Below are 25,589 nucleotides of genomic sequence, written 5' to 3' on the forward strand. Positions count from 1 at the left end.
CACTAGTCTGCACTGCATTTCTCGACTGATAGAGCTTTTAAGATAACCGAATGAAGTTTCACACTTGAAGTAAATTACAATGTCATCTTCCTGGAATTGACCACTATCCTTTGACATTCCAGGAGAATGTGAATAAACATTATGTAGGGACATAATCAGATACTTCTGCTATCCATTCTGATTTTGTACCCTTCTTGAATATTGCTGATTTTAATAGGGATGAACCGTTATCCAACTGATTTAACTCCAGACCACTGTTGTCCATGGAATCGGATCAAGTCACGACAGATGGAGAGAAGTACAGGGAAAACATACAGAAAAATTAATTTAAAAATATAATTGCAGAAAAAAACTGTTTGGGGGAAAAAAAGGTTCATTGTTTCATATACAAAGTGATGTCACATGAAGCCCTTTGAATTGTGGGTGGAGAAATTCAGCGGGTGAGACATGCAAGGATTGCATGAGGCTGCCTCACCCGCCGAGTTTCTCCAGCATTTTTGTCTACCTTTTGTAAACACGTGATTTGATGCCTGCCAACCGGGGCGGGATCCATGTGTACACGTGATAGATGTGACCCGCCATCCGCCCACAGACACGTTTTCAGTGTTTACATTTTTATTGGTAACTGAAATGACATAATTTTAACCCATTATTTATATTATTCATGGAATAATTACATATTATAGATTTATTTTCAGTTACAAGGTGTGTTATTAATACAGTTGCATGGAAATGAGTACAACTTGCCACTTTCATTTCACTGCACATCTCGTATGTGTATGTGACAAATAAAACTTGACTTGACTTGACTTGACAAACATCTTGATTGCCAGCAAAATAAATGAATAAAACTATGTAGTACTCAGCTTGTGGGCTACATAGTTCTCTGCACAGTGCTAACATAGTCTGATATTCTGTGACTCGGCCAGAAAGGAAAACATCCCATAAGCCTTTTGACTACCTCATTGGCGTTTCCTCTTTACTTTAGGATCTATGGGCGTATTCTTACAGCTATTAGTATCTGGTCTCTGTGTTTGAAAATGTACTGCTGATTGAGGAGATGGAGAATTGTGTGTAAGGAAAGAAGGAAGAAATGAGAACAAAATATTACCAAAATGTACTTTAAAGCCTCTTTACTCATCACCATTATGTCTATATAGCACATTTTCACTTTCAAAACTGAGGAGGAGAGTGCTAAGGGCTGGCTTGTTTGCTTTGCTTTCATGAACTATTCAAAACTGATTACCGCTGCTACTTAAATTATTTTCTGCATTTCAGATTCAGGAAATGTGCTGGACAGTTATTTATCTTTGTGTGAATCTGACTTCCACATTTGACATGAGTAAATATGGGAATTATTTTACATATAGAAAGCTTTTGTCAACTGCATCGGGCTACATAATCGATTAATCTTTTTCTGTTGGTTGAGGCAAGAATATGGTTTACAAATCATATTATTTTGTACTTCTCTTGCAATTGCATTGTGAGACTTTTAAACCTAAATCCAGAGTTAACGCCTCCTCTATAGTCGCATCTGTAGGCTGTTCTCAATATCAATTTAACACAATGGTGGACTGGAGTAGTATGTGATAAATTCAAGTTGTGGAAAGGGCTTTGAGCAATATTCCTTATGAATGGGTGAGCTATCCAAAGTTATAAACTGTCGCATTTATTTGCCTTTCTCTAGTGTATTATATAGGTTCTTAGAATTAAACAACAAAATCACATTATGGTTCATCTTGGATCTGTAGGATAGCAATTCTGCCATCTTTTAGAATGCTTTCTTGCATTGGATGGTGACCTACTTTTGTGAGGTATTTGTTATTACCTTTTCCCCCTCTATCACCTGCTCTAACTCTCATTTGCATTATCCCTTTCCCCCTCCTTACAGTATACTTTCTCACGTGTGTTTAAGTTGCTTCGACGAATCAATCCCTTTCTGTTTTCCTTTACCTCCCACTTTTATGATGACTTCCCTGAGTTATTGTGCCATGTCTTTTGAATTTTCCACCTTAGTGCTGATCTAACCTACGTACAGAATTTGATCTTGGTGATTTTACAGATTGTCTACAATCTAATGTTGTTATGTTTCTAGGAGATGGAGAAGATGACAGAGGAACTGCACATACAGACCAAGGAACAAAATGCGAACACGGAGATTCAGGTAAAATATTGTTTTTTATGTTAGAGATGCACATGTGACTTTATAGGGGAGTATAGAGGTCCAGTGGTTAGCTGGTTTCTCGACTGGTTCTCATCTTTCATGCTGAGGTCGGGTTAAAGATCATCTTGTATCTATTATACTCCCAGCCGTAACCATGGGAATGCCTGGTGTTAAAGGTTTCAATTAAATTCAATAGGTTTCAATTAAATCACAACATGGCCGTTAATAAATATTGTTTCCCAGTTAATAATAATAATGCAAAATATACTCTCATTCAGTTGTTAGAAATAAGGTAAGGTGCAATATCTTTCCATTGGTGTTGAAGGACAGTCTGGCTTGAAATGAGTAGCTAACAGTTCATAGGTTACCTGTTTTGTGCTATGCATTGTTGTTACTTATGACCCGCTGACAAAATAAAATGTCTCAGATTTGCAAAGATGGGTTGACCCTTAAGCTTAAAGTTCAGATGATTTACTAAGGCTAACAGTCACAAATTCCACCTTTGGGGGGGGGGAAAGGAGAAGCTTCTCATTTTAGGTGCTCAATAAAGCCAATATACATTGGACTTTACGCAACAATGCATGGGTTGGAATGCTCTGAATTTTGTGTGTTTAGCACACATTGTTTAAAGAAAGTATTTCCCAGCTTCTGTTGATCCAATTGTCATTTTGTGAGCACACTGCCTCCAAAAAATGTATCTCCTATTATTTTTATAAACATTGTAAAACTTCATACAAATTATTCCTTCACTGTCTTTATTCCAGTGAGTAATCTAATCCCCAGAGTCTTGGTAAACGAGCAGAGTAAGATGTTAATAAGATCAGATATTGAGGTCACCTTGGTTATCGCAAGCGTTCATTTTCTCACTGGACGTGTAGGAACATGAAGCAGCCAAGAATCACCATCTGCTTTCTGTTTAACTATAATGTTCAGTGGGAAGAGTGTATGACAAGCAAGTACATAATAATATGACTAAAAGCATTAGAAAAGTGATTAGTAAAACTGGAACAAATTAGGCAGATGTGATTAGTTTGCCAACAGAATTCCTTAACAGAATCCAAATTAAAACATAGATATAAAATAGTAGCAAATGCTTAAAAATACAAAGTGATTGCAAGTGCTGGGGTAGCATAATAGCTAAACCAACATTTGCGGAAATTATGTCACTATGTGAAGTGGGACCCTTTCTTCTTAATACTGAAATGAACACTCTACAGCCAAAAGGATAACCATCCCTTTCATCTTGTCAGACATTGACTAGCCGGCACAGTTCAGTAATATTGTTCTTTCATGGAGGAAACAATTGCTTTCTAAATTAGTTATTATTTCATTAAGGTTACAATTGTTGTATTTATGGATGATTCTATGAGCTAATTTGGAACTGATGCTTTGTATATCAGCTGCGACATGTTAGTGCAACCACTTCCCGGTAGATAGTAATTGCAACACAAAAACCAAAACTCTCAGATTTTCCCAAGATTCACTTACTGACAGTGCTGACAATGTCTACTCAAGACCACGCGTTACTAGCTGGTGGCTCTGCCACAGCAATGGTGCATAAAAATATGCATAGAAACCAATTTATTTGTTATTGCATGATGTCCTGATTTGTAAAAATGGATGATATTTTTAGATTGAAAGAAAATCCTGTATTCTTAGTTGGCATTTTTATTGGTAACTGGGTGTCCCGGTAACAGTGTGATTAAAATATTCAAACCAGGCTAAAGTTATCCTTATCAGTCTGAAGAAGGGTTTCGGCCCGAAACGTTGCCTATTTCCTTCGCTCCATAGATGCTGCTGCACCCGCTGAGTTTCTCCAGCTTTTTTGTGTACCTAAAGTTATCATCTGTTCTGCTTTATACCAATTTTTATTCACCACTTTGGTTTAATTTAGTGGAGTTAATAAACATTTCTGAAGTTAATAGAGTGGGATGGAATGATCTGCTCTGCCAAGAAAGAAGGTTGTGATAAAATACATTCAGGGGGGGGAGAGATTGGAGTGAGACAGGGGAGTGGAGAAGTTGAGGCGGTTGATGTCGCGATGGCAATTTTGGATAAAAAGTTCTAAAGCCGGAGGGCCACGAGAGGGGAGTCCACGAGGAGGGGGTTCGTTGGAGATGGGAAAAGGGATCAGCAATGGGGGGGCGAGGACTCATTCCCATGGAAGAACGCTGTGAGGCGGAGGCGACATTAGAAGAGCTCCAAGTTGTGGTGAGCGCGGAACTCATTGAGGTGGGGACGGAGGGGGACAAAGGTAAGCACTCTGCTGAGGACCGACCGTTCGGTGTCGGAGAGGGGGAGGTCGGGGGAGATGTAAAAGGGTTCTGAAGAAGGGTTTCGGATGCTGCTGCACCCGCTGAGTTTCTCCAGCACTGTTGTCTACCTGGCAAGAAAGAAGTTGGGTGACCCATTACCCTTTTGTTTTCAATGTCAACACGATACTTGTTGAAAAGCTACTCGGAGTTTACGTGGATGAGGGAATATTTAAAGAGACATTTATCTCAGAAAGAGGTTGTTGGGTCCATCATGTGCATGTTTGTTGAAAAAGAACACATTCTGACATAGGGCAGTAGGTCACAGCATTAATATAGTTCCATTTACTTTTTAAAAATGTGATGAGGGTTTTGTGGTTCTAATAGTGAATTTCTTTCACACTTTCTGGTAGTGAGCTTCTTACCCCACCACTCACTGGATCAAAAGATCATCTCCTCTCTCGTCCATCCAACAAATACCTTCAATCTGTGTCCTCTGGCTTTAAACCCCTCTGTTCATGGAAGTAGGTCCCTTCGACTTAATCAACCTGGGTCCTTCATCTCAGAAGTATTCCCTCAGCTTAACCTTTCAAGGAAAACAACCCTACTTATCCGATCTTTAATAATAGATAAAGATTTCCAGTCCTGTCAACTGCAGGCCATAAATTTAATGTGAGATGGGAAAGATTTAATAGGAACCTGAGGGGTAACTTTTTCCACCCGGAAGGCGGTACGTATATGTTACGAGCTTCCAGAGGAAGTAGTTGAGACTGGCACTTTTAACAACATTTAAAAGATATTTGTGCAGGTACACGGATAAGAAATGTTTGGAGGGATAGAGGTAAAATACAGGAAAATGGGATTAGCTTGCATCTTGGTTGTCATGGACAAATTGGGACAGATTTTCTGTGCTGTATGACTCTATGACAAACATCCTGCTAAACATTCTATGCACCATGTCCAGTGCAATCACATTTATCCTGTAATGTGATAACCAAAGGCTTATGCAGTACTCAAACTGCATGCAGTACTCAAACTGCATGCAGTTCAAATGTAACCTCTCTGCTCCTGCTCTTTACACATCGGCAAATAAAGGAAAGTCTAATTTTAGTCACATTATATTGATCTGCTCTACTACTTTCAAGGATGTGCAGTGACACACTTTGAGCTCCCTGAGATTGTCCACACCTTTTTTGGTATATAATTCCATGCTCATTGCAAATCCCTTAAAGCATAGCCTTGTGCTCCTCTGGATTAAATTCTATTTGCCACATTTCTGCCTAAGTAATCAAACCATCTGCTTTCTTGCACTTTAATAGATTCTCTACAATGTAAACAATATGGCTAATTTTTATTTAATCTGTAAACTCCTTGATCATGGTCCTTACATGACACTAAACCATGAATGCGTACTACAGAAAACCAAGGGACTGAGTTCTGAACCCTGTGGAAACTCACTGAAAGCAGCCCGTCAAAAACATCTGTGAGCCATTACTCATTGCTTCATGACATTGACCAATTTTGGATCCAATTTGCTGCTCTCCCATGGATTTAATATGTTTTCATTGACCAGTTTACCAAATAAAACCTTTCAAAAGCCTTTCTAATTCATGTTGTGCCATAATTTATTTCCTATCTTTTTTGTAAAAGAAAAGCTCAAATCAAGTTGGTCAGACAAGATTTTCTTAATAGGTCTAAGTGCACTATCCTTGATTAATTTGTGCCTTTTAAATGATGGTATCTCTCAGAATATTTATTTCAATAATTTGCTCGGCAACAAAGTCTCTTAAGTGCTCCGATTATTTCTTCCTCCCTTTATAAACATTGTCAATTCTTCAATTCTCTGCATCACTCTTCAGAGCCACGAGGATTAAAAAATCTATTATTATTATTATTATTGTCACATGTACCAAGATACAATTATTTTTATTTGTTCCATTCAGGCAGATCATATGGTAGTAGAAAATGAAAGCAATGTGTATATAGTGCTACATCTGCAAATAAGGTGCAGATGAAAAAGTGCATGAACTGCAGCGTGGTTGGTTTGGAGATCAAGAATTCATCTTGGCTTGTAAGGGGACCATTTGAGAGTCTGATATGAAATGGGAAAGAAGCTATTCTTGAGATGAATCATTGAAAGAAGCTGTTCTTGACTCTGGTGCAATGTGCTTTCAAACTTCTGTATCTTGCCTTGAGGAGGGGAGAAGAGAGAATTACCGACCTGGATGGGAGTGGACCTTGATTAGATAGGTTGCTTTCCCAAGGCAATGGGAATTGTAGGCAGTCAGTGGAGGGGAGGTTGGCCTACATGATGAACTAGCAGTGTTCATTCTTTTTGATCTCTTCCAGTCTTGGGAAGAGTAGTTGTCTGATCAAGTTATGATACATCCTGAGATAGGATGCTTTCTGTGGTGCATCGGGCATGTAAAAGTTTATGTAATTGGGGACATGTTGAATTTTCTCAGCTTTCTGAGAGTAGAGGCATGGTGTGCATTCCTGACCGTAGTGTCAATGCGGTTGTACCAAGACAAATTATTTGTTATGTTTTCATCCAAGAACATGAAACAGTCCATCCTCTCCTCGGTACCATTGATGCAGACTATGGCTATTCCACCCTGATTCCTGCAGTTCATGACCAGCTGCTTTGTTTTGCTGACATTGAGGGAGAGATTGTTGTCCTGACACTAAGCTTTCTATCTCTGTACTACGTCTTGTTTGCGATTTGGCCCATTACTGTAGTAGCATCTGCAAAATTGTTTTGCTGGAGTTGGTGTAGAATTTGACCACACCGTTTTGAGTGTATAGAGAGTACCGAAAGGAGCTGAGTGCACAGCCTTGTGAGTGTTGAGAATTATCGTGAGATAATAGGAGATATTGTCACCTATTCCTACAGTTCAGGAAGTTAAGGATCCAGTTGCAGAGGTGGGTGCTGAATCCTTGGTCCCAGAGCTTGGAGGTGAGGTTGCTCATCTATGATGAACCCCTTGAATCTTTTCTGGAATACATCCCATTACTATGCGATTAATTTACCCTTGAGCAGCTTTTTCTGGTCCACTTTTGCTGAAACATAAGAAAATCAAAGAAATGCTAGCCACCAATGAACTCATAATTCCTCACTTAAAGCTAGTGGCAATGAAAGAATGTACTAGTTAAAGTTATAGATAAGTTATAATGTTAACTGAAAAACTTAACTAAAAATTTGAAAGAGAGAAATGTTTAACTCCCCACTCATAAAATTTGAGTTTTGGCTTCTACTGTAGCAGTATTACTTGTAATATATGGATTCAAATAAAGGAGCAAAAGCTCTGTTGTACATATTTTGTACTTTCCAACATAGTCACGGAACTGTGCATAGTTAGGTCATTACTATTAAAGGCTGGTCGGCATTGTTATATAGGCGAATCTACCAGCCACTTGTTGCACAAAGGGAACCACATATGATATTGTGGTAACTAGGTAGCTGGTCTATTTTTTGTTGGCAAATGTTAGCTACCAATTTTAAACATAGTTGCTTGATGTGTGAAAGACTATAATGAAGGCAGTGTGCAGTATGGACTCTGCTTGAGTGGGATTGAATACATCAGCTTGAAGTGGTGGGCACGGGAAGGAGGACAGTGTTGCTGGGAACAGAGAACGCACCAGAGTGCAGGGGACTTAATTGAATAGGGTCAGGTATTTTTTATTTCCTCTGCTTTCCAAAAAGTAATAACAGATACTAAATAAGTCACCTATGGGGATAATGGATCTAGCAACAAACCAAACCATAAAATTCATTTCTATTGGAAAAGGTACAGAAAAGAATAGCAAGGCTAATCCCTTGAGTAAAGGGAATGTCCTGTAAAGAAAATTAATAAAGTGTTTAGATCTGGAAGGGAGGTGATTCTTTCACTTTAGTCTTTATTGCTTTTATGCATACATAAATAAAACACAAATATAACAAGGAAATGTACAACAATGCAGTGAAACGTACAACAGTGCAGCGGGGGGTTCAGTTTACAATTAATGATGCAGTATACAGAACTATTTTCTTATTAAAAAAATTTCCAATAACTTACATTATTGTCAATACAATTTTACAGTGTTGATGTCTTTATTTCTATACCTAATCCATTTTGCCCATTTTTTGTTAAACTCATTTTCTTTCACTCTTAGAGAATATGTCATTTTCTCCATCACAAATATTTCCTGTGCTATGTTTGCTGTACTATGTATGAGGGAGATTTCGCAGAGAATACAAAATACAAAATGTTATTGAGTTTGGTGAGGCTTTACTGCTTGTGACCTTTCTCAGTCCTTGCTTTTCCTGTTGCAGACTGAACGTGAAGATTTTGCATCAGAAGAGCAGCGTGACACATCAGAATCTCCCAGAGAAGAGAGCAAGCAGTGAGTATTGAAAAATATTTCAGGTTGTGGATGTAGTTGGTTTATGATGCTTTGCTTTGTCAAAGAGCTGTCATTGAAGTGAGGTGTTTCTTTTTGATGTGGTTTTATTCTCTCCATTTTAGGGCTTGATGCTGCTCACAGAAAATGGTTTTCATCAAATGTTTGGAGTTGTTTGCTTCTGACTATGAACTTGCTGAGATCTCAGCATGGGTGTATTGTTAAGATGCAATTGGAATAATATTGGAGGAGTGATTAAACCTATGTATCAGCTACAATTTAGTCTGCAGCTCTTTCTGACTCACAAAGTTTGTGTATGCAAGTCCCACCTGAGAGATAAAAATATAAGATGATATACTTGCAATATTAATGAGATATTAAATTAAAAGTCCAGCAGCATGATCAAGTGGTCATTAAGTTACTTTGGGATTATTTTGCAGAAGGGGAGTTACCTCAGCTATTCTACCTAAGAGTCACCCTACATTATCTAGCCAATGTTACATGCTATATGTAAGAACTTGCTATGTTCAGATTAGCTGCATGATTCCTCTGTCACAACTGCATGGTTGCGGCAGGGTGGCGCAGCGGTAGAGTTGCTGCCTTATAGTGTTTGCAGCACCTGAGACCTGGGTTCAATCCTGATTACGGCTGCTGTCTGTACGGAGTTTGTACATTCTCCCCGTGACCTGTGTGGGTTTTCTCTTTGATCTTCAGTTTCCTTCCACACGCCAAAGACGTGCAGGTTTGTAGGTTAATTGGCTTGGTACACAGTAAGTGTAAATTGTCCATAGTGTAGGGTAACGTTAATGTGTGGGGATCACTGGTCGGGATGGACTCGGTGGGCCAAAGGGCCTGTTTCCGCGCTGTATCTCTAAACTAAACTAAACATTGATTACAATTCAAAGGTATTTAATTGGCTGGAAAATGCTTTTGAACTTCACTAGGTCATGAACAAAGTGGTATATGAATCTTAAATCCTTCTTTCTCTCTTTCTAATAGCTGAGTATGCCTGTGTATCTTGCAATCAGTGAAGAGAATTTGGAGTTACAATAATATCTTCTGCATTGCGTTTGTCAGTGCAGGGTGTTTTAACAAAGCCTTTGTCCCTCTGATGTCTTTGGTTCCAAGGTGTTTCAGTTCTTCAAATTTTCACCAACTTCATGCTGTTCAGAAATTATTTTTAATGGTTTGTATTATTTTTATAACTTTAATACAACTTTATTATGCTGATTTCATAGAAATGATTTACAATGAAATTCCAAGAATCTGCTGTCTGAATATTTGGAAATCTCCTTTGTTTAGTATCTGGCTCGCCGAGTCCTATTTCTTGCCCTCCCATTCAACTCACTAGGCCCCTGCATCCCCTTCAGGTTTATTAGGTTGGCAGGGAAATGTATTGTAATATTGTGTAACATCTTAATAAAATGAATTAAAAAGTATGCATATAAGAATAATATCCAATAGTCTGCTATTCTGAAAATAGTCTGACAATATGCTAGTCTGACACTACCAAAATGCTGAGTGTACCAGATTTTACCAGAATTTCTGTTCTGGGTGTTTGATGCTTTGCTTTGTCAAAGAGCTGTCTTTCTGCATTTCCCAAAGCTTTCGCTTTTCCTGGACTGGTTGGTTTTTATAATTATAATAATAACAATTTTATAATGCCCAGAGATGGGGAATCGAGGACTAGAGGACATGTGTTTAAGGTGAAGGGGAAAAGATTTAATAGAAATCTGAGGGTTAACTTTTTCACACAAAAGGGTGGTGGGTGTATGGACCAAGCTGCCAGAGGAGGTAGTTGAGGCTGGGACTATCCCAACGTTTAAGAAGCAATTAGACAGGTACATGGATAGGACAAGTTTGGAGAGATATAGACCAAACGCAGGCAGGTGGGATTAGTGTAGCTGCGACATGATGATTGGTGTGGGCAAGTTAGGCCGAAGTGCCTGTTTCCACACTATATCACTCTATGACAAGTATTTCAGTTCCTATTTTTTGTGCTATCCAATTGTAGTGTGATGGCAGAAAGCACTGTAAAATATGGTGCCTACAGTGCATATGGTCCACTGTGCTTCAATATGTTAGTTGAAGTTTGAATTCCGCTGTTCATACCCATTTAATTTTGTACTTGACATTTTCTGTGCATATTATCTCTTCCCAACATCTATGAGAGGGTACATTACATTTTGCACTTTAAAATGGGTGTCAATATCCAGGCTGAGCATTTAATCCTGTGTGAAGAGTAATTGCGGTGGATGATGGGTGATATAAACTGGTTCAAAGTACTACTTGTTTTCCCCAATTCATGAAGTTGGTGTTGGAGTTGGACTACCTCCTACAAATATTCTTTTTGTAAAGCTCAAAACTGATATTTTTATTTTACTCTATAATGTAGGGACTCCCAATTCCAATTGTGTGTCACTAGTTGATTTCATTATCCCTGGACAGTGCCCATTTGCAGAGATGTCAGGAAAACAAAAGTCGGGACAGTTGTCTCAGAATGTATGGGGACAGAGCCAGACTTCTGTCAGACTAGGCCTTCTCAATTTTCTGAAGAAGGGAAACGTCACCTGTTCCTTCTGTCCAGAGATGCTGCCTGTCCCGCTGAGTTGCTCCAGCTTTTTGTGTCTATCTTCAATTTCCTGGGGCATCTCAAGAATGGGTTTATTTTGTTCGGATCTGAGCAGCTGCCATCTCGATGCACTGTATGTATCGGCAGGCTGAAAACGGAAAGGTAAGTGACAATTCCTATTTGCTCCAAGCCTCAACGACCTTCCTAGGATGCAATAATTGGACCCCGATCTCTGAGCCTGTCAGATGAATGTTCACTTGGGATCTGCAGTTGTGTCGAACGTTTTTGCTGATGCTAAGTCCTGTCAGTAAGTGTGGGCACTCACTCGATTTGGACAGGCAGAGCACTGTTTCAGTTGCTGTTAAGGCAACAGGGATCACTCTATCCAATCTTGATTCTGGATTTTAGTTAACCATTTTCTTGGGTTCCTCAAATAAAATACTTTCTGGACCCCATTGCTGTTTAACTCCCAACCCTTATTGATTGTATGTTTTTTTGTAAAATGTGTTATTTTCTCCAGCAGAACTTTTGAGTGTTTAGGTAGAGCAGGGAATGACACAGTGATGTTAACTAAGATAGAGGTAGAGCATTGACATGCAGACATATTTGCAATGTGCCCGTTTTTCGGTCTAAAGAAGGGACCCAACCCAAAAAGTCACCCATCCATGTCTCCAACGCTGACCCGCTGGGTTACTCCAGCACTTTGTGTCTTTTTTGTAAACAAGCATCCTCAGTTCCTTGTTCCACCAATTTTGTTGTACAATTTAACAGTGTTTTTTCCATTATGGTGCAGAGGTAATGAGTGTAGTTGGAATCAAACTGCCTGCCTACTTATTATGTGATTCAGAGCAGCTGTTTGTCTAAACTAATTACACCAATTGTTAGTGTTATGTAGTAATCCACATTGTATAAAATGAATTCGCTTTCCTTAACAGGGCAAGGACCCAGTTTAGAGAAAGCAAATATTTTTTCTCGAGTGCCTTTTGCTTCCTTTCAGGATGTTACATCGTTTTATAATCACTGAAGTGTAATCACTATTGAAACATGGCAGGCATTTTTCACACAGCTGGCTTTCTCAAGCAACAAATTGACAATGACCATGTTATGACCTGGAATAACTTCCTCGCTGTTCTATCAAAGAGTGAAAATGGATCTTTGATATAAACTTGAGAGAATAGAGGGGACTTTAGCACTTCATCTGAAAGGCGACATGTCTGACTGCACAGCAGTCTTTCAGTACTTTTCTCAAGCAGTCCCCGAGATCTGTATTCTTAAGTGTTGGAATTAGATTTAGACACATTACTTGTATGAGGGATATGAGAATGCTGCCATAGCTGACATTGTGGTATTTGTGTTAGTGAAGAAATTTGGAAAACATTAAGTAAATGTTATGTTGTATAAGATGACAAAAGATGGATTTGTTATTTACAACAAAAACTATAAAATATGAAAGCAAAATGCTGGAAATAGCTGGCATGAAACAATAATATTTAGATTGATAACCTTTCATCAGACCCTTTGGCTGTTGATCATAGATACAATTTGTGTCAGCACAGTTGGTCTTGATTTCTAGAATGACTAAAGCATTTTCTGTTTTCATCATCTGCAATATTTTATTTTTGTTTATTGTCTTTTATTTGTTGTTGGTGAACTGTCTATGTACAGTCAATAAATTTAACTTTCTGTTTGGTTACAGTTAGATTTTTTTTTTCTTTTGTTATTTGTGTGTGTTTTTTTTATACAATCATTCTTGTTCACAGACTTTTACACCTCCTGCCATACGCCATCCTATTGAAGCAGCTATCCAATTAGTCTTATTACCTTGTCCATCGCTACTAAGAGTTTTCCCTTGTATTTATTGGATTCAATTCTGACAATTTGTATTTGTAACCCTATTGGGTATATCAAAGCAATGGACCACATTTTAAAGTTTTGTCATCTCTAATCTGCACATATGTTGCCAGTGCATAATTAGCAATATCGTCTAGTTTGGCTGAATATCTTGTTTAAGCTAAAGATACATTGAGTTTAAACACTCTATCCTCTGGTTACTAACCCTCCTGTCACTGCCCGACATGCAAGGGATTATAGTATAAATTTGTACCTGAATATTTGCTGACACAATTTGATGCTCCAATGGAAAAGGCTACTTTAGGGTGAGGGGTTGTTATTTCTGTATGGCTGATATAAATATTCACAACCTCAATGTACTGCAGCCTCCAGCTTGTGTGTATCCACATTTGTCTCTGTTCTGCCAACTTAATGTTTGAATAAGCAGTCCATACAAGGTGTCATGCTTTTCCAGTACATCTGTTTTTGGAAGTTTTTTGTTCTTTATTGGGCAAACTGTTCGACTGGGCGTCCCCTCAAATATGCATCAGCTAACTGTAAATGAAGATGAGAAAATCTGTTACTGCTTAATGAGTGGGTAAAGAGGATAAAACTGTTACTGCCCGGTCCCTCAGGTCAGCTGGTCAGCTGCTCCTGGAGGTACCGAGGTCTAGTCGGAGGCTCAGAGGGGATAGAGCCTTCTCTGTTGCTGCTCCGGCACTCTGGAACACCCTGCCGTTGCACATCAGACAGGCCCCCTCACTGTCCATCTTCAAATCCAGTGTTAAAACGCATTTGTACTCCCTGGCTTTTGACCATGCCTGAGGCTTTGCGTCTGTTTGTGGTGTTTTTGATGTTTCTTTATTTTAAATGTCTTTTCCTACTATTTCTTTTGATTGTTATTTTTGGTGTGTATTAACTTTTTTGTCAATGATTAGTGGTGTACAGCACTTTGTTGCAGCTATGTTTGTTTTTAAAGTGCTCTATAAATAAAATTATTATTATTATTATTATTACTGCTTAGTGGGTAAAGAGGATAAAGCTTCTTGCAAGTCAGTGTCTGAGGTAGATTGTTCATTTGTACCTCACGAGTGCGAGAAATAGCTAAAATACTTGTCTAAGCAATTAAATTAGGCAATGAAGAGACTCGGCTAATTAAACTTGTTTTGTTAAAGGCCTCAATTTGGGCTATATTTGACAAACCTTTCTCTCTGTTCATGTCCAAATGGTGATATTATAAAATAATTACTTGGCAAATGTTTAGCTGCAGAGTTTTGAGTTTCAGCCAGTTTCCTTCCTGTTGGGGATCAATGAGTTTAGTTTTGAGAATGTTCTCCTTCCTCTGTATTTGGAACGACAGACCCCAAATTGATTTTTTTTTCTCATTTTGTATTTGAGTTTTTGGCAGGCAGGCAGCCTGGGAGCTTGTAAATATGTAATAGAGAATGTTGAAAATATACAGCAGGTGAGGCGCTCTATGTGGAAAGAGAAATAGTTGATGTTTCACATCAGTACTGGTGAAGGTTCTTTGAACTGAAAAGTCAACCTCTCCCTGTAGCTCAGGCCCTCGAGTCCTGGCAACATCCTCGTAAATCTTCTATGCACTCTTTCCAGCTGAACAGCATCTTTCCTATAATATGGTGATCAAAACTGAACACATTACTCTAAATGTGGCCTCAGCAATGTCTTGCACACCTGCAACATGACCTCACAACTTGTATATTCAGTGCTCTAACTGATGAAGGCTGATGTGCTCTACCTGTGACACCATTTTGAAGGGAATACGTACCTGCACTCCTAAATCCCAATGTTCCACAACACGGTGACACAGATTTGCTGCCTTACAATGCCAGAGACCAGGGTTCGATCCTGACTATGGGTACTATCTGTATGGAGTTTGTACGTTCTCCCCATAACCGCGTGGGTTTGCTCCGAGATCTTTGGTTTCCTCCCACACTCCAAAGGTGTATAGGTCTGTAGGTCAATTAGCTCGGTATAAATGTAAGGCAAAATTGTCCCTAGTTTGTAGGATAGTGTTAATGTGCGTGGATCACTGGTTGGTGCGGACTCGGTGGGCCGAAGGGCCTTTTTCCGCGCTGTATCTCAAAACTAAATTACCCTGTTCCCTGCAATTCATCGTGTAGGTTTTGCCCTGTTTAGACATCACAAAATGCAACGCCTCTCATGTCTCTGTATTAAACTCCATCAACCATTCCTCAACCCACCTGCCCAACAGATCAAGATACTGCCACACTTATTGACGACCATCTTCATTATCTACAATACTACCCACTTTAGTCTCATCTGCAAATTTACTCATCATTGCCTTGTATGGTCTCATGCAAATCTTTGATATAGATGACATTAGCAATGGGCCCAGCACTAAAGCATGAGGCACACCACTAGTTGCAGGCCACCAGTCTGAAAATCAACCCTCTACTTCCTTCCATGAAGCCAGTTTTCAATCTAGTTGCCTAACCATCCTTGGATCCCATACCATCAAATCTGGAACCTTGTCAAATGCTTTGCTGATATTCATATAAACAACGTCTACAGCTCTGCCCATATCAACATTTTTGGTCACTTCTTCAAAAAACTCTTATCAGATTCGTGAGACACGATCTCCCATGTACAAAACCATATGGACTATCCCTAATCAGCACTTTTTCATCTAAATGCATATATATCTCATCCCTCAGTAACTTCATCCTCAGTAACTTAACCACCATACTAATGTATGCAGATGATGACAGTGGTCAATTTTAATGCCCAAAATTATTAACAACTACATTTGTTTTAAATGATGACTGGTTCTGTTCTCTCACAGAACAAAACAGTATATTTTTTAAAGGTCTAGTGCTGCTTTCTTAAATTATTTTGGCAGAGTGCTTGATCACAATATTTTGCTTTTGCGTAGATTAGAGATAAGGCATGGAAACTTGTCCCACTGACTCCATGCTGACCATCACCCGGTCACACTAATTTTATATTATTCCATTTCCTCATCTACTCCTCACACACTAGGGGCAATTTACAGAGGTCAATTAACCTACAAAATCACACTTTTTTGGGGGGATGTGGGAGGAAACCACAGCACATGGAGGAAACCCACGTGGTCACAGGGGGAACATGCAAAATCCTCACAGACGTCACCCGAGATCAAGATCGATCCCGAGTCTGTGGGTTAGCAGCTCTACCAGCTGTGTCACTGTACCACCCTACTGCAGGGATCATAAATAAATAAATCATAAATCATTTATATAAAAATAAATGATTTGCATGAGAACTGATTACTAAGTTTGCTGATAAGACAGATATTGATGAAAAAGGTTGCAAAATTATTTGGAGGGATATAGATGAGTTGAGCAGAGCAGTGGCAGTTGGAATTTAATCCAGATAAGTGTAAGGTAATGCATTTTATGGTCAAATACCAATAAGACACATGGAGTAAATGGCAGGGATCTCAGAACTGTTGATGGACAGAGAGATTTTGATGTAAGTTCATAGCTCCCCGAAAATGTCAACACGGTTAGATAGGGTAGCGAAGAGGGCACTGTTGCATTCATAGGCTGAGAAATCGAGTTCAAAATTTGGGATGTCATGTTGCAGCTGTACAAAACAATGGCTAGGTGGCATTTGGAGTATTCTGTACGGTTCTGGCTGCTATAGTGCAGGAAAGATATTGTATAGCAGAGAAAATACTTTGCCTTCCATCACAGTGAGGAGGAGATTCACCGTAATGGATGTTTGTGTAAATTGAATTGTTTAAATGCCTTGTAGGAATTGTCTTTGTTTGTATGGCTGTGGAAACGGAGTTTCGTTTGAGCCTCACTGAGGTTCAAATGACGTAATAAAAATATTGTATTGAATAGAGAGTTATTTATCCAAAGGTTAGATAAATTGGGCTTATTCGCGCTGGGAATTAGGGGGCCATGGAGTGATCTTATTGAGGTTTATAAAATAGAGAGGATAGATAGTTGGCTTTACCCCAGAGTGGGGAGACTAAAATTTGATGGCATTACTTTAAGATGGGAGAGGAGAAATAGAAAAGAGATCGAGTGGTGTTGGCAGAGAGTGGTGGTTGTATGGCACAAGCTGCCAGAGGAAGTGGTAGAGGCGGATACAATTTTGATGTTTAATAGGCATTTGTACAGGTGCATGGATAGGAAAGGAGTAAAGGGACACAGGCCTAATGCTGATAAATAGGATTATTGTAGATAGGCATCATAGTTTGCATAGACTAATTGGGCTGAATGGTGTGTTTCGGCGCTGTACAATTCAATTGCCCAATTTTAAATGACCTACAGATGATGGTGGGGAAATCAACCAATTCATGAAATATGAAGAGCATTACTGTTGCATCCTTTCGTCGAAGCACCGTACACCTTTGTCATTTGTGATGTTGTACTTTGAATTCCATAGATCATTCTAGTCGGACGATTAGTTCAGGCTGCTTACATACGACAACCTTAGACCTTGTGTAAGGCAATGCTGAATAATCAAAAAATTCAGATTATAGACTATGCTTGACAGCTCCACCTCATGTGTCAGCCAATGAATTGGAGGTTGGGTGTGTCATATGACATGCAGCAGGAAATCTATTGTACATCAATTTAAAGTTACTCAAGAAATGGAAGCTCATTAATAAATAGAGAAATCAGAAACAGTAACTTTCAACAACAGCAGGGTAATTTCACCAGAAAAATGCAGCGAGTGAAGACTGCTTCCAAGTTAATGTGCATAAAATCAATCCCAGTCATCACAGCAGGGTGGTCACCAAGCTTAATTGGCCCAGTCCTTTCCTTTGAGTTTGGTTACAGTGCTGAAGGATTCAGCACAATCATTGTGCCCATTTTTAATTACTGAGGTTTGTATCCCAAATGTTGCAATTATAAAGAGAAGTTAAAAGAACAAACTGGATAAATTGTCAATGAGCTCGGCATTTAATCTTTGTAAATATTACAATATAATTAACCATAATATTTTAAGGGAGGGTCTGGAGGTGTAGCGCTAACAGCTCAGTTTTAATAGCCACAATGCCAGCTCCACCCATGCAGTCTACAATGTGCAGTTCGCCTGCTTAAAGCTTTCCTGAATTCTTTAGAGCCATTGTTCACAGCCAAAGGGAGGAGTTATGCCACAAAGAATATACTGGTGCAGCAGTAATAGTGTTTTCATGTTCACATTTACTTCCTTTCATAACTGCCCTACAATGATTCCAACTGCATGAGATCATCCACTAACCTGCTGAAAGGCTCAGACTTCAGAAACTGGGAGATCTGGAATTTAAATAAATCGTTAGTTAAAATATGCCCACTGTGCACTTGTGTTTTGTTTCCCACTCTTGATTCTAAAAGCTTGGTGGCTTCTTGTTGCATCAGCCGAAGGCTGACATGTAAACATAAGTTTCTGTGGGCCCCTTAGTAAATGTAATCACCAGCAGAAAGCTCAAGTTTCTGGGCTGAGTGCCATTTCTTTTTTGCTTGACTGTGTTGAGCACTCTTGCTTGGTTATTTCACGGAGGGCCACTACTCTGCAGACTGAAAAAGATTCATCATCTATTTGTTGCATTTGTTTCTTTGGAATAAAAGCAAAAGCATGCAGGAAATACTGTGGAATCAGGAACTGTTATGTTTCAAGTTTATGATATTTAATTAGAAATGAATACAGATGAAAATAAACATAGTTTAAATTGCCATGGACGGCGGGGTCATATTAGTAGTGTATAGCACAATGAATGCCAGGAAATAGGAGCAGGCAGAGGCCACCTGCAATGCCATTTGTTATGATCTGCCCTGGTCTCAGTGGTTCTTTATTATCACATGTATCAAGGTGCTGTAAAATTCTTTTTTTCCATATAATTCAGTAAAATATTACCTACATAAATACAATCCCAGATTAAGTACAAAGTGTATAAAAATATCCCACTGGGACCATATGCAAGAGTTATCCGGTTTTTGTGCCATTTTCAAAGTCCAAACCAAAACTGGCCCATTGCAGCCGTCACCACCATCTGGATTGTCCAGTGAACTGTCGTCCCTCTTCAAGCCCGTCCGCCATTCAGCCTTTGTGCACCAGGTCACCTCTTGCCGTTGACCTTGAGGGTGCAGAAGGTAAGCTACCGGTTCTTTGTTCTTGTGTCTGCTGTCGGCCACTCCCACCATCCCCTCCACTCCGGGATGAGCAGAGGCTGGGCTCGGTGGCTCCCTCTTCGGGCAGGTTGTTGTGGTTCTGCGGTGGGTAAGCCAGGCGTGTTTCCGAAATATGGCTGTGGCTCCTCTTCTCTGCCAGCTCCTCGAGGCTCTCAATTCTCTAACCTTTGCAAAAATGATCTTCCACCTCTTTAGAGATCTAGTGATCTAGCCTCCATGATTGCATTGATACACTACTCTTTGTAAGAAGAAATTCTTGTGCACTTCAGTCTTAAGTAAACGTTCCTTATCTTGTAACTATGTACCATACGCAAATAGAAACATTTCTTCCATCGAATGTGTCTAAAGACAAGCAGCTCAATTTGCTACACATACTTATGAGAGAGAAGCGAGTGTTACCAAACTTCTGAATTCACTGGGGTTGAACCCTCTCCAAGAGGCGTAAAGCTCACCGTTTGACCTGTTTTTACAAAATGTTAAATGGTCAGCTCGACATAGATTACCAAACGTACACCAAACCCAAACCTATTAGGAGCAGACGAGGGCATTCGATCCAATTTGAGATACCAGCTACCAAGAGAGACGTGTACAGCAATTCATTCTTCCACCTCACAATTAAAGCATGGAATAGTCTTCACCCTACCATAGTTACTCAACCAGATGCAACTAAATTTAAGAATCCAAGAATCCTTTTTTGCTTAAGTCCACCCTCCGCCGCCTCCTGTTTAAATTCCATTTGGAATATTTTGGAGGACCAAGAACCCCTATTCATGTGTCTCCACCAGTGGAAACATCTCAGCATCTACACTGTCATGCTCTCTTGGGGTCTTGTATGTTTCAAATAAGATCATCCCTCATTCTTCTGTATTAAAAAATATACAAACTTGACTAATTATGTTTGGTATGATAGGCCAATCCTTTTATCCCAGAAATGAGTGGAGTGAATATTTTCTGGATGGCCTCTAATGCCATCAATTAGGGGCCAAAAACCATACCAAATATATCAGGTGCAGCCTTACCTACACCATGCACAATTGTAAAAATACTCTGCATTTCCAAACTACAGCTCCCCTGCAAAGAATGCCATTTGCCTTCCTAATTGCTTGCTTTACCTGCTTGCTAACCTTTTTGTATTTCATGCACAAAGAGCACCTAAATCCATCCTGTGCTCTGCTCATTTGCAGTCTCTTTCCATTTAGATAATAGTCTGCTTTTAACTTGCTTTTGCTGAAGACCACAACAGTATATTTTCTTTTGTTAAACATCAATTGTCAAGTTATTGCCCACAGGCAGAATCCATCTATATCCTATCTCCGACCCTAACCCACCTATTTTGTTGTCATCAGCACTTATTTTTGTGTCATCAGCAACATACTGTCCTCTTTTCCAAGTTACTAATGAAGGTACTAAATAATTGAGAGCCAATGACTGATTCTTGGAGAACTCCACTAGTTTTTTCCTTCTCTGGAAAACCCATTCATTCTGACTTTGGCGATCTGCACGGAACATAAAAGGTCTCCACCCAAAACGTCACCCATTCCTTCTCTCCAGAGATGCTGCCTGCCCTGCTGAGTTACTCCAGCTTTTTGCATCTATCTTCGGTTTAAACTGGTATCTGCAGTTCCTTCCGACACATAAACTTTAATCCACATTAATTTAGGTTTAGGTTTATTTTTGTCACGTGTGTAGCAAAAAGCTTTATTTTGCATGCTATCCAAGAAGATCATGGACACCATACATGGAAACAATCAGTTTCAAACTCAAGTACAGTAAAGGGGAAGATGCACATCAATACCATGAGCTGTGATATTGTACACCCGCCTGCTATATGACACCTTAGCAAATACCTTCTGGAAGTTTAATTTTCTGATATCAACAAGTCCTCGTGTTTTGATTCTGCTTGTTACATCCTCAAAGAATTTCGGCAAATTTGCAAACATATTTTCTTTTCATGGAATCTCGTTGACTTAGTTTGATTGCACCAAGCTTCGCGAAAATTACTAGCTATATTTTTCCTTAATTATAGACTCTGCCACCTTGCCAACGCTAATTGATTGGCCTTTAGTTGCCATCTTTTGTCTTCCTTCCTTCCTTGAATATTTGAATCACATTTGTGGTTTTCCAATCTGCTGGTATCCTCCTGGAACTCTTGAGTTGTGACAAACTTCACCCAATGTCTCCACTATTTCTATTGCTATTTCCTGTAAAACTCCTAGGCGCAGTACATTGTTTTCATAGAACATATAGCTGTACAGCACACGAACAGGCCCTTCAGCTTGCAATGTTTGTGCCAAACATGGTGCCAAGAATAATATTTAGCTGCCTACAACTAATCTATATCCTTCTATTTCCTGCATATGCAGTGCCTATCCAAAAGCCTTTTTTAATGCCACTATTATGTCTGCTACCACCACCATTTCTGGCAGGCGTTTCAGGCATTCACCATCCTCTGTGTAAAAAATAATGATCCACACATCTCCATTCAACAATGTTTGTCTCACCTTAACTCTTTTTGATTTTTCCCTTCTGGGGAAAAGACATTCTGGTAATATTTCTGCTTTTACACTGGTTGTTTGCCAATATCTTGTCCCTTATGACTGGAATTGGTCTTCCATGCTATGTAAAACTAGTCAATTTTCCAATGTTGAGATATATGTGCAGTGTTCTCCACTACTGCAAAGTATTGATTTAAACTATCTACCATTTTTGTTTCTCATTATTAAATTCGTAGTTACACTCTCCAGGGTTTTTTCATTTCAGTTACCCTCTTCCTGTCTGTGAAGGAATGTCAACTGTGGGAGAGTGAATAATACAAGTGATACCGAAAGGGGGGTGGCAAAACAGCACAGTCAGTAGAACCGCAGCCTCAATACACCTGCGGTGGGTGCTGACTGTGCGTAGTTTGCACATTCCCTCTGTGACTTCATGGGCTTTCATCGAGTGATCTAGTTTCCTCCCACATTCTTAAGATTGGGTGGCACGGTAGCGGTAGAGCGACTGCCTTACAGCACAAGAGACCCAGGTTCGATCCTGACTCTAGGGGCTTGTATGTACGGAGTTTGTAGGTTCTCCCAATGACCTGCGTGGCTTTTCTCCGTGATCTTCGGTTTCCTCCCACACTCCAAAGACGTACAGGTTTGTAGGTTAATTGGCTTGGTATAAATGTAAAAATAATTGTCCCAAGTGTATGTAGGGTATGTGCAGGGATCGCTGGTCGGTTAGGACTTGGTGGTCCGAAGGCTCTGTTTCCGTGCTGCACCTCTAAACTGAAAAAACGAAACTAATTGGCTGGTTGATGGGTTTATTGTTATCATTTGAGTGGTAGAATCCAAAATTGATGGGAATATGGTGAGAATTAAAATTGAATTAATATAAGATTAGTGTAAATAGGTGGTTGATGGTCGGCATGGATTTTGTTGGTCAAAGGGCCTGTTTCCATGCTGTGCCTCTCTGGTAAAAGGCAAGTGAATTAGACAAAGCCATGCCTGGAAGAGAAATAAATAGGAGACTAAATCTGAAATTATCAGCATAGTAAAGAAAAAGTATTGTGGAAAGTACATTTTACATGGCTGAAGGCCATGCAACACCTGATACCTTTCCACCATTTAAGGACCCAAATGGTCTTTCCAGCAGGAGCAGCAATTCCTCCAATTTAGTGTACTACATTTAGTGTTCACAGTGTGGGCGCCTCTACCTTTGGAGATACTAAATGCAGGTTGGATGATTGATTTGTGGAGCATTTGCTTTTGGTCCTCAGTTATAACCCAGAGAATATACATTATATTTCCGTTCTGATGTATCAGTCTATGGCCCCCCTGTACTGTTACACAAGGCCAGAAAGGAATAACATCTCCTCTGCTATCTGGGCATGTAGACTGTATTGTTTTCTCCATATCTACATAACACAGTCCTTTCTCTTGGGATCAGAACTGGTCACCCAATGTGATTTTTGGCTTGACCTATTCCTCTCCAGTATTACAGCCTGACCTGCTGAGTGTGTCCCACAGCCTTGCTAATAACAACACATATCAGACAAAGGGTAGTCTGCCTCAAACTGCCACATTCACCCTTTGGTCTCGCCCTATCATAATATTCCCTCTGTCCAATCCATTAGTATTGAATTAAATACGGTGCCTGGGAAATGTATCACCTTACTTTAGAACTTGAAAGGGAAGGCTTAAATAGTGCTACTTGGACTTTTGAAATTGATACCACAAAAAGGTAGAGATTATAGGGTAAATGTTCTGAATAAACGTCAAAAGAAGAATCATGACGCGTTCTCAATGATCAACTTAGAAAGTCCTTTGTTTGGCATTCAAGGAGTAAAAGGATCCAAATGAATGAAAGCTGCTACAAAAATCGGTTGAAAACAAAAACAAAGGCATATGTCCAAAAACCTGCTCTTATTTAGACAATGTCTGTAATCAAGGGGAACAGCAGTCAAACAATATTCTGGTTCAGCGTTTTGCTCTTCAGGAAACAAATTAAAGGATGTGTGAAACAGGATCAGGAATTCAATAAAACTACAAATGGAATAATCTTGTCCCCAGATCCTCTTTTCTCATGTCCCCGGAACTGTTGAATTCCCTATAGGTTAAAAATCTGTTTTGGCTTTGAAATATATTCCATGGCTTCCAGAGGTAAAGAATTTTACCTTCTGAGAAACAAAAATTCTTCATCATCACTGTGCTAATGGGCAGCCCTCTTCTTCTGAAACCTATTCTGGATTCCTCAGTGAGAGAAAACTTGGTGTCCCAGAAGGTTTTAATTTGTACGTTCTGGTATATGGCATAAACACCTAAATTTTGGAAATAGTTATTCGCACACTAGAGTGTAGCATATATATAACCAAGTAAAATAGCATTGCAGCATTTATGACATTCATGGGAATTTAATTGAATTCTATTTATGCAGCGTTTGTCAGTTTTATCTGGCTGCAACTCTTTAACCACTTTTTGATTATACAGTAGATGTTCATTGTAACCTGGGAATTTGGGGTATGTGTAGTACTTTATGGACCGGTTAGATGAATAATTGGTTATTTTAAAACGTCATTCTTACTGATGTGCATGACATCAACATAAATTCTGTACATGCATTGCCTATAGTATTTTAAAATCGGGAATCAGTTTTACCTGTAGTTTGGAAATGGAATGAAATTGGTATTTCATGGCTATGCGTGGCATTCAGACCTGAAAATGTACTATATGATGTACTATTCCAATAATTGCCAAAGTTGATCATGAACATTGTTTCCTGATCGGTAAGGGGATCAAAACCCAAGCAACGAGAAATTTAAAATCGCTGGGTACCGAATGTGGAGGGGAGAAATGACTGAAACTAAGAGCCCATTGATCCAGGAAATATAGCTGCAAGGGGTAAATGCTTCTTGGCAGAAGGAATCAAGGGATACGGTTAGAAGGTGGATGGTTAAGAGTATTTCTAGCAAAAAAAACTTTTTTGTTTAACCAGAATCAGAATTCTTTCCTAAAAATCAAAATATTCTTAAACTGTAAAGTTGAAACAACCAGAAATGCTCTGTGTACCAGTGTAATATCTTTTAATTCTCTTGTAAACGTGTAACACTGGACATATTGTTTACTTGCCAGTTTCTTCTGTTTAGTGGAAGAGGCAGGAAAAAATGCAAGGCCTTTTCTACTTTAGTTTTGCCAAGGAAAAAACTTAAAAAAAAAAAAAAAATGTGAGTACTCAAAGATAGTGCATTAGAATTGCTCATTTTTCATTCAACTGCATATGATATTGTTTACACATACAGGCTTGTACAAAGTGTCATGCGATATGAAGAGGGCAATTTCTTTCCTTTTAACTTTCTGCAGATAGTTTTTATTTTCTCCCATATATTGTTTTGTATTTTTCCTCAGTTTAGATTAATGTTAACAAAATTCCTAGGAAAATGAATTCTGTCTATATGAGCAGGGCCTGGTGAACATTCAAGCCCTGGATAGGTAGGGTTCAGTGGTACTTTATTTGTCACATGTACAGTGAAATTCATTTTAGTATTCAGCTTGATGCAAGTATCACTTTACATAAGAACTTGGATACATCTTAAATGAGGTTTATTTAAGATCTGTTACATTATTTAAATCTGTTACATAAATATCAGACATTGATCACCTACAGAAAAATAGATTCTATCAACTGCCCATGAAATCATCTCTTTGTTGAATTCCCCACCGCCAACACGCTAGAATCACCGTTGACCAAATCTGAAAATAAAA

The 25,589-nt window shown here is 39.2% G+C and overlaps 1 protein-coding gene across 3 annotated transcripts in view; it reads left to right on the plus strand.

Annotated features, from left to right (window-relative positions):
- The window catches only part of tnrc6ba (trinucleotide repeat containing adaptor 6Ba), a 140,570-nt gene that overhangs the window by 28,523 nt on the left and 86,458 nt on the right, over positions 1–25,589 (plus strand). For all 3 annotated transcript variants that reach the window (XM_055663122.1, XM_055663123.1, XM_055663124.1), the window contains exons 4-5: positions 2,096–2,164; positions 8,729–8,799. In XM_055663122.1, coding sequence (XP_055519097.1) covers positions 2,096–2,164; positions 8,729–8,799 — 140 coding nt within the window. The remainder of the gene's footprint in view (positions 1–2,095; positions 2,165–8,728; positions 8,800–25,589) is intronic.

The sequence above is a fragment of the Leucoraja erinacea genome, chromosome 37, assembly GCF_028641065.1.
Source record: "Leucoraja erinacea ecotype New England chromosome 37, Leri_hhj_1, whole genome shotgun sequence".
NCBI lineage: Eukaryota > Metazoa > Chordata > Chondrichthyes > Rajiformes > Rajidae > Leucoraja > Leucoraja erinaceus.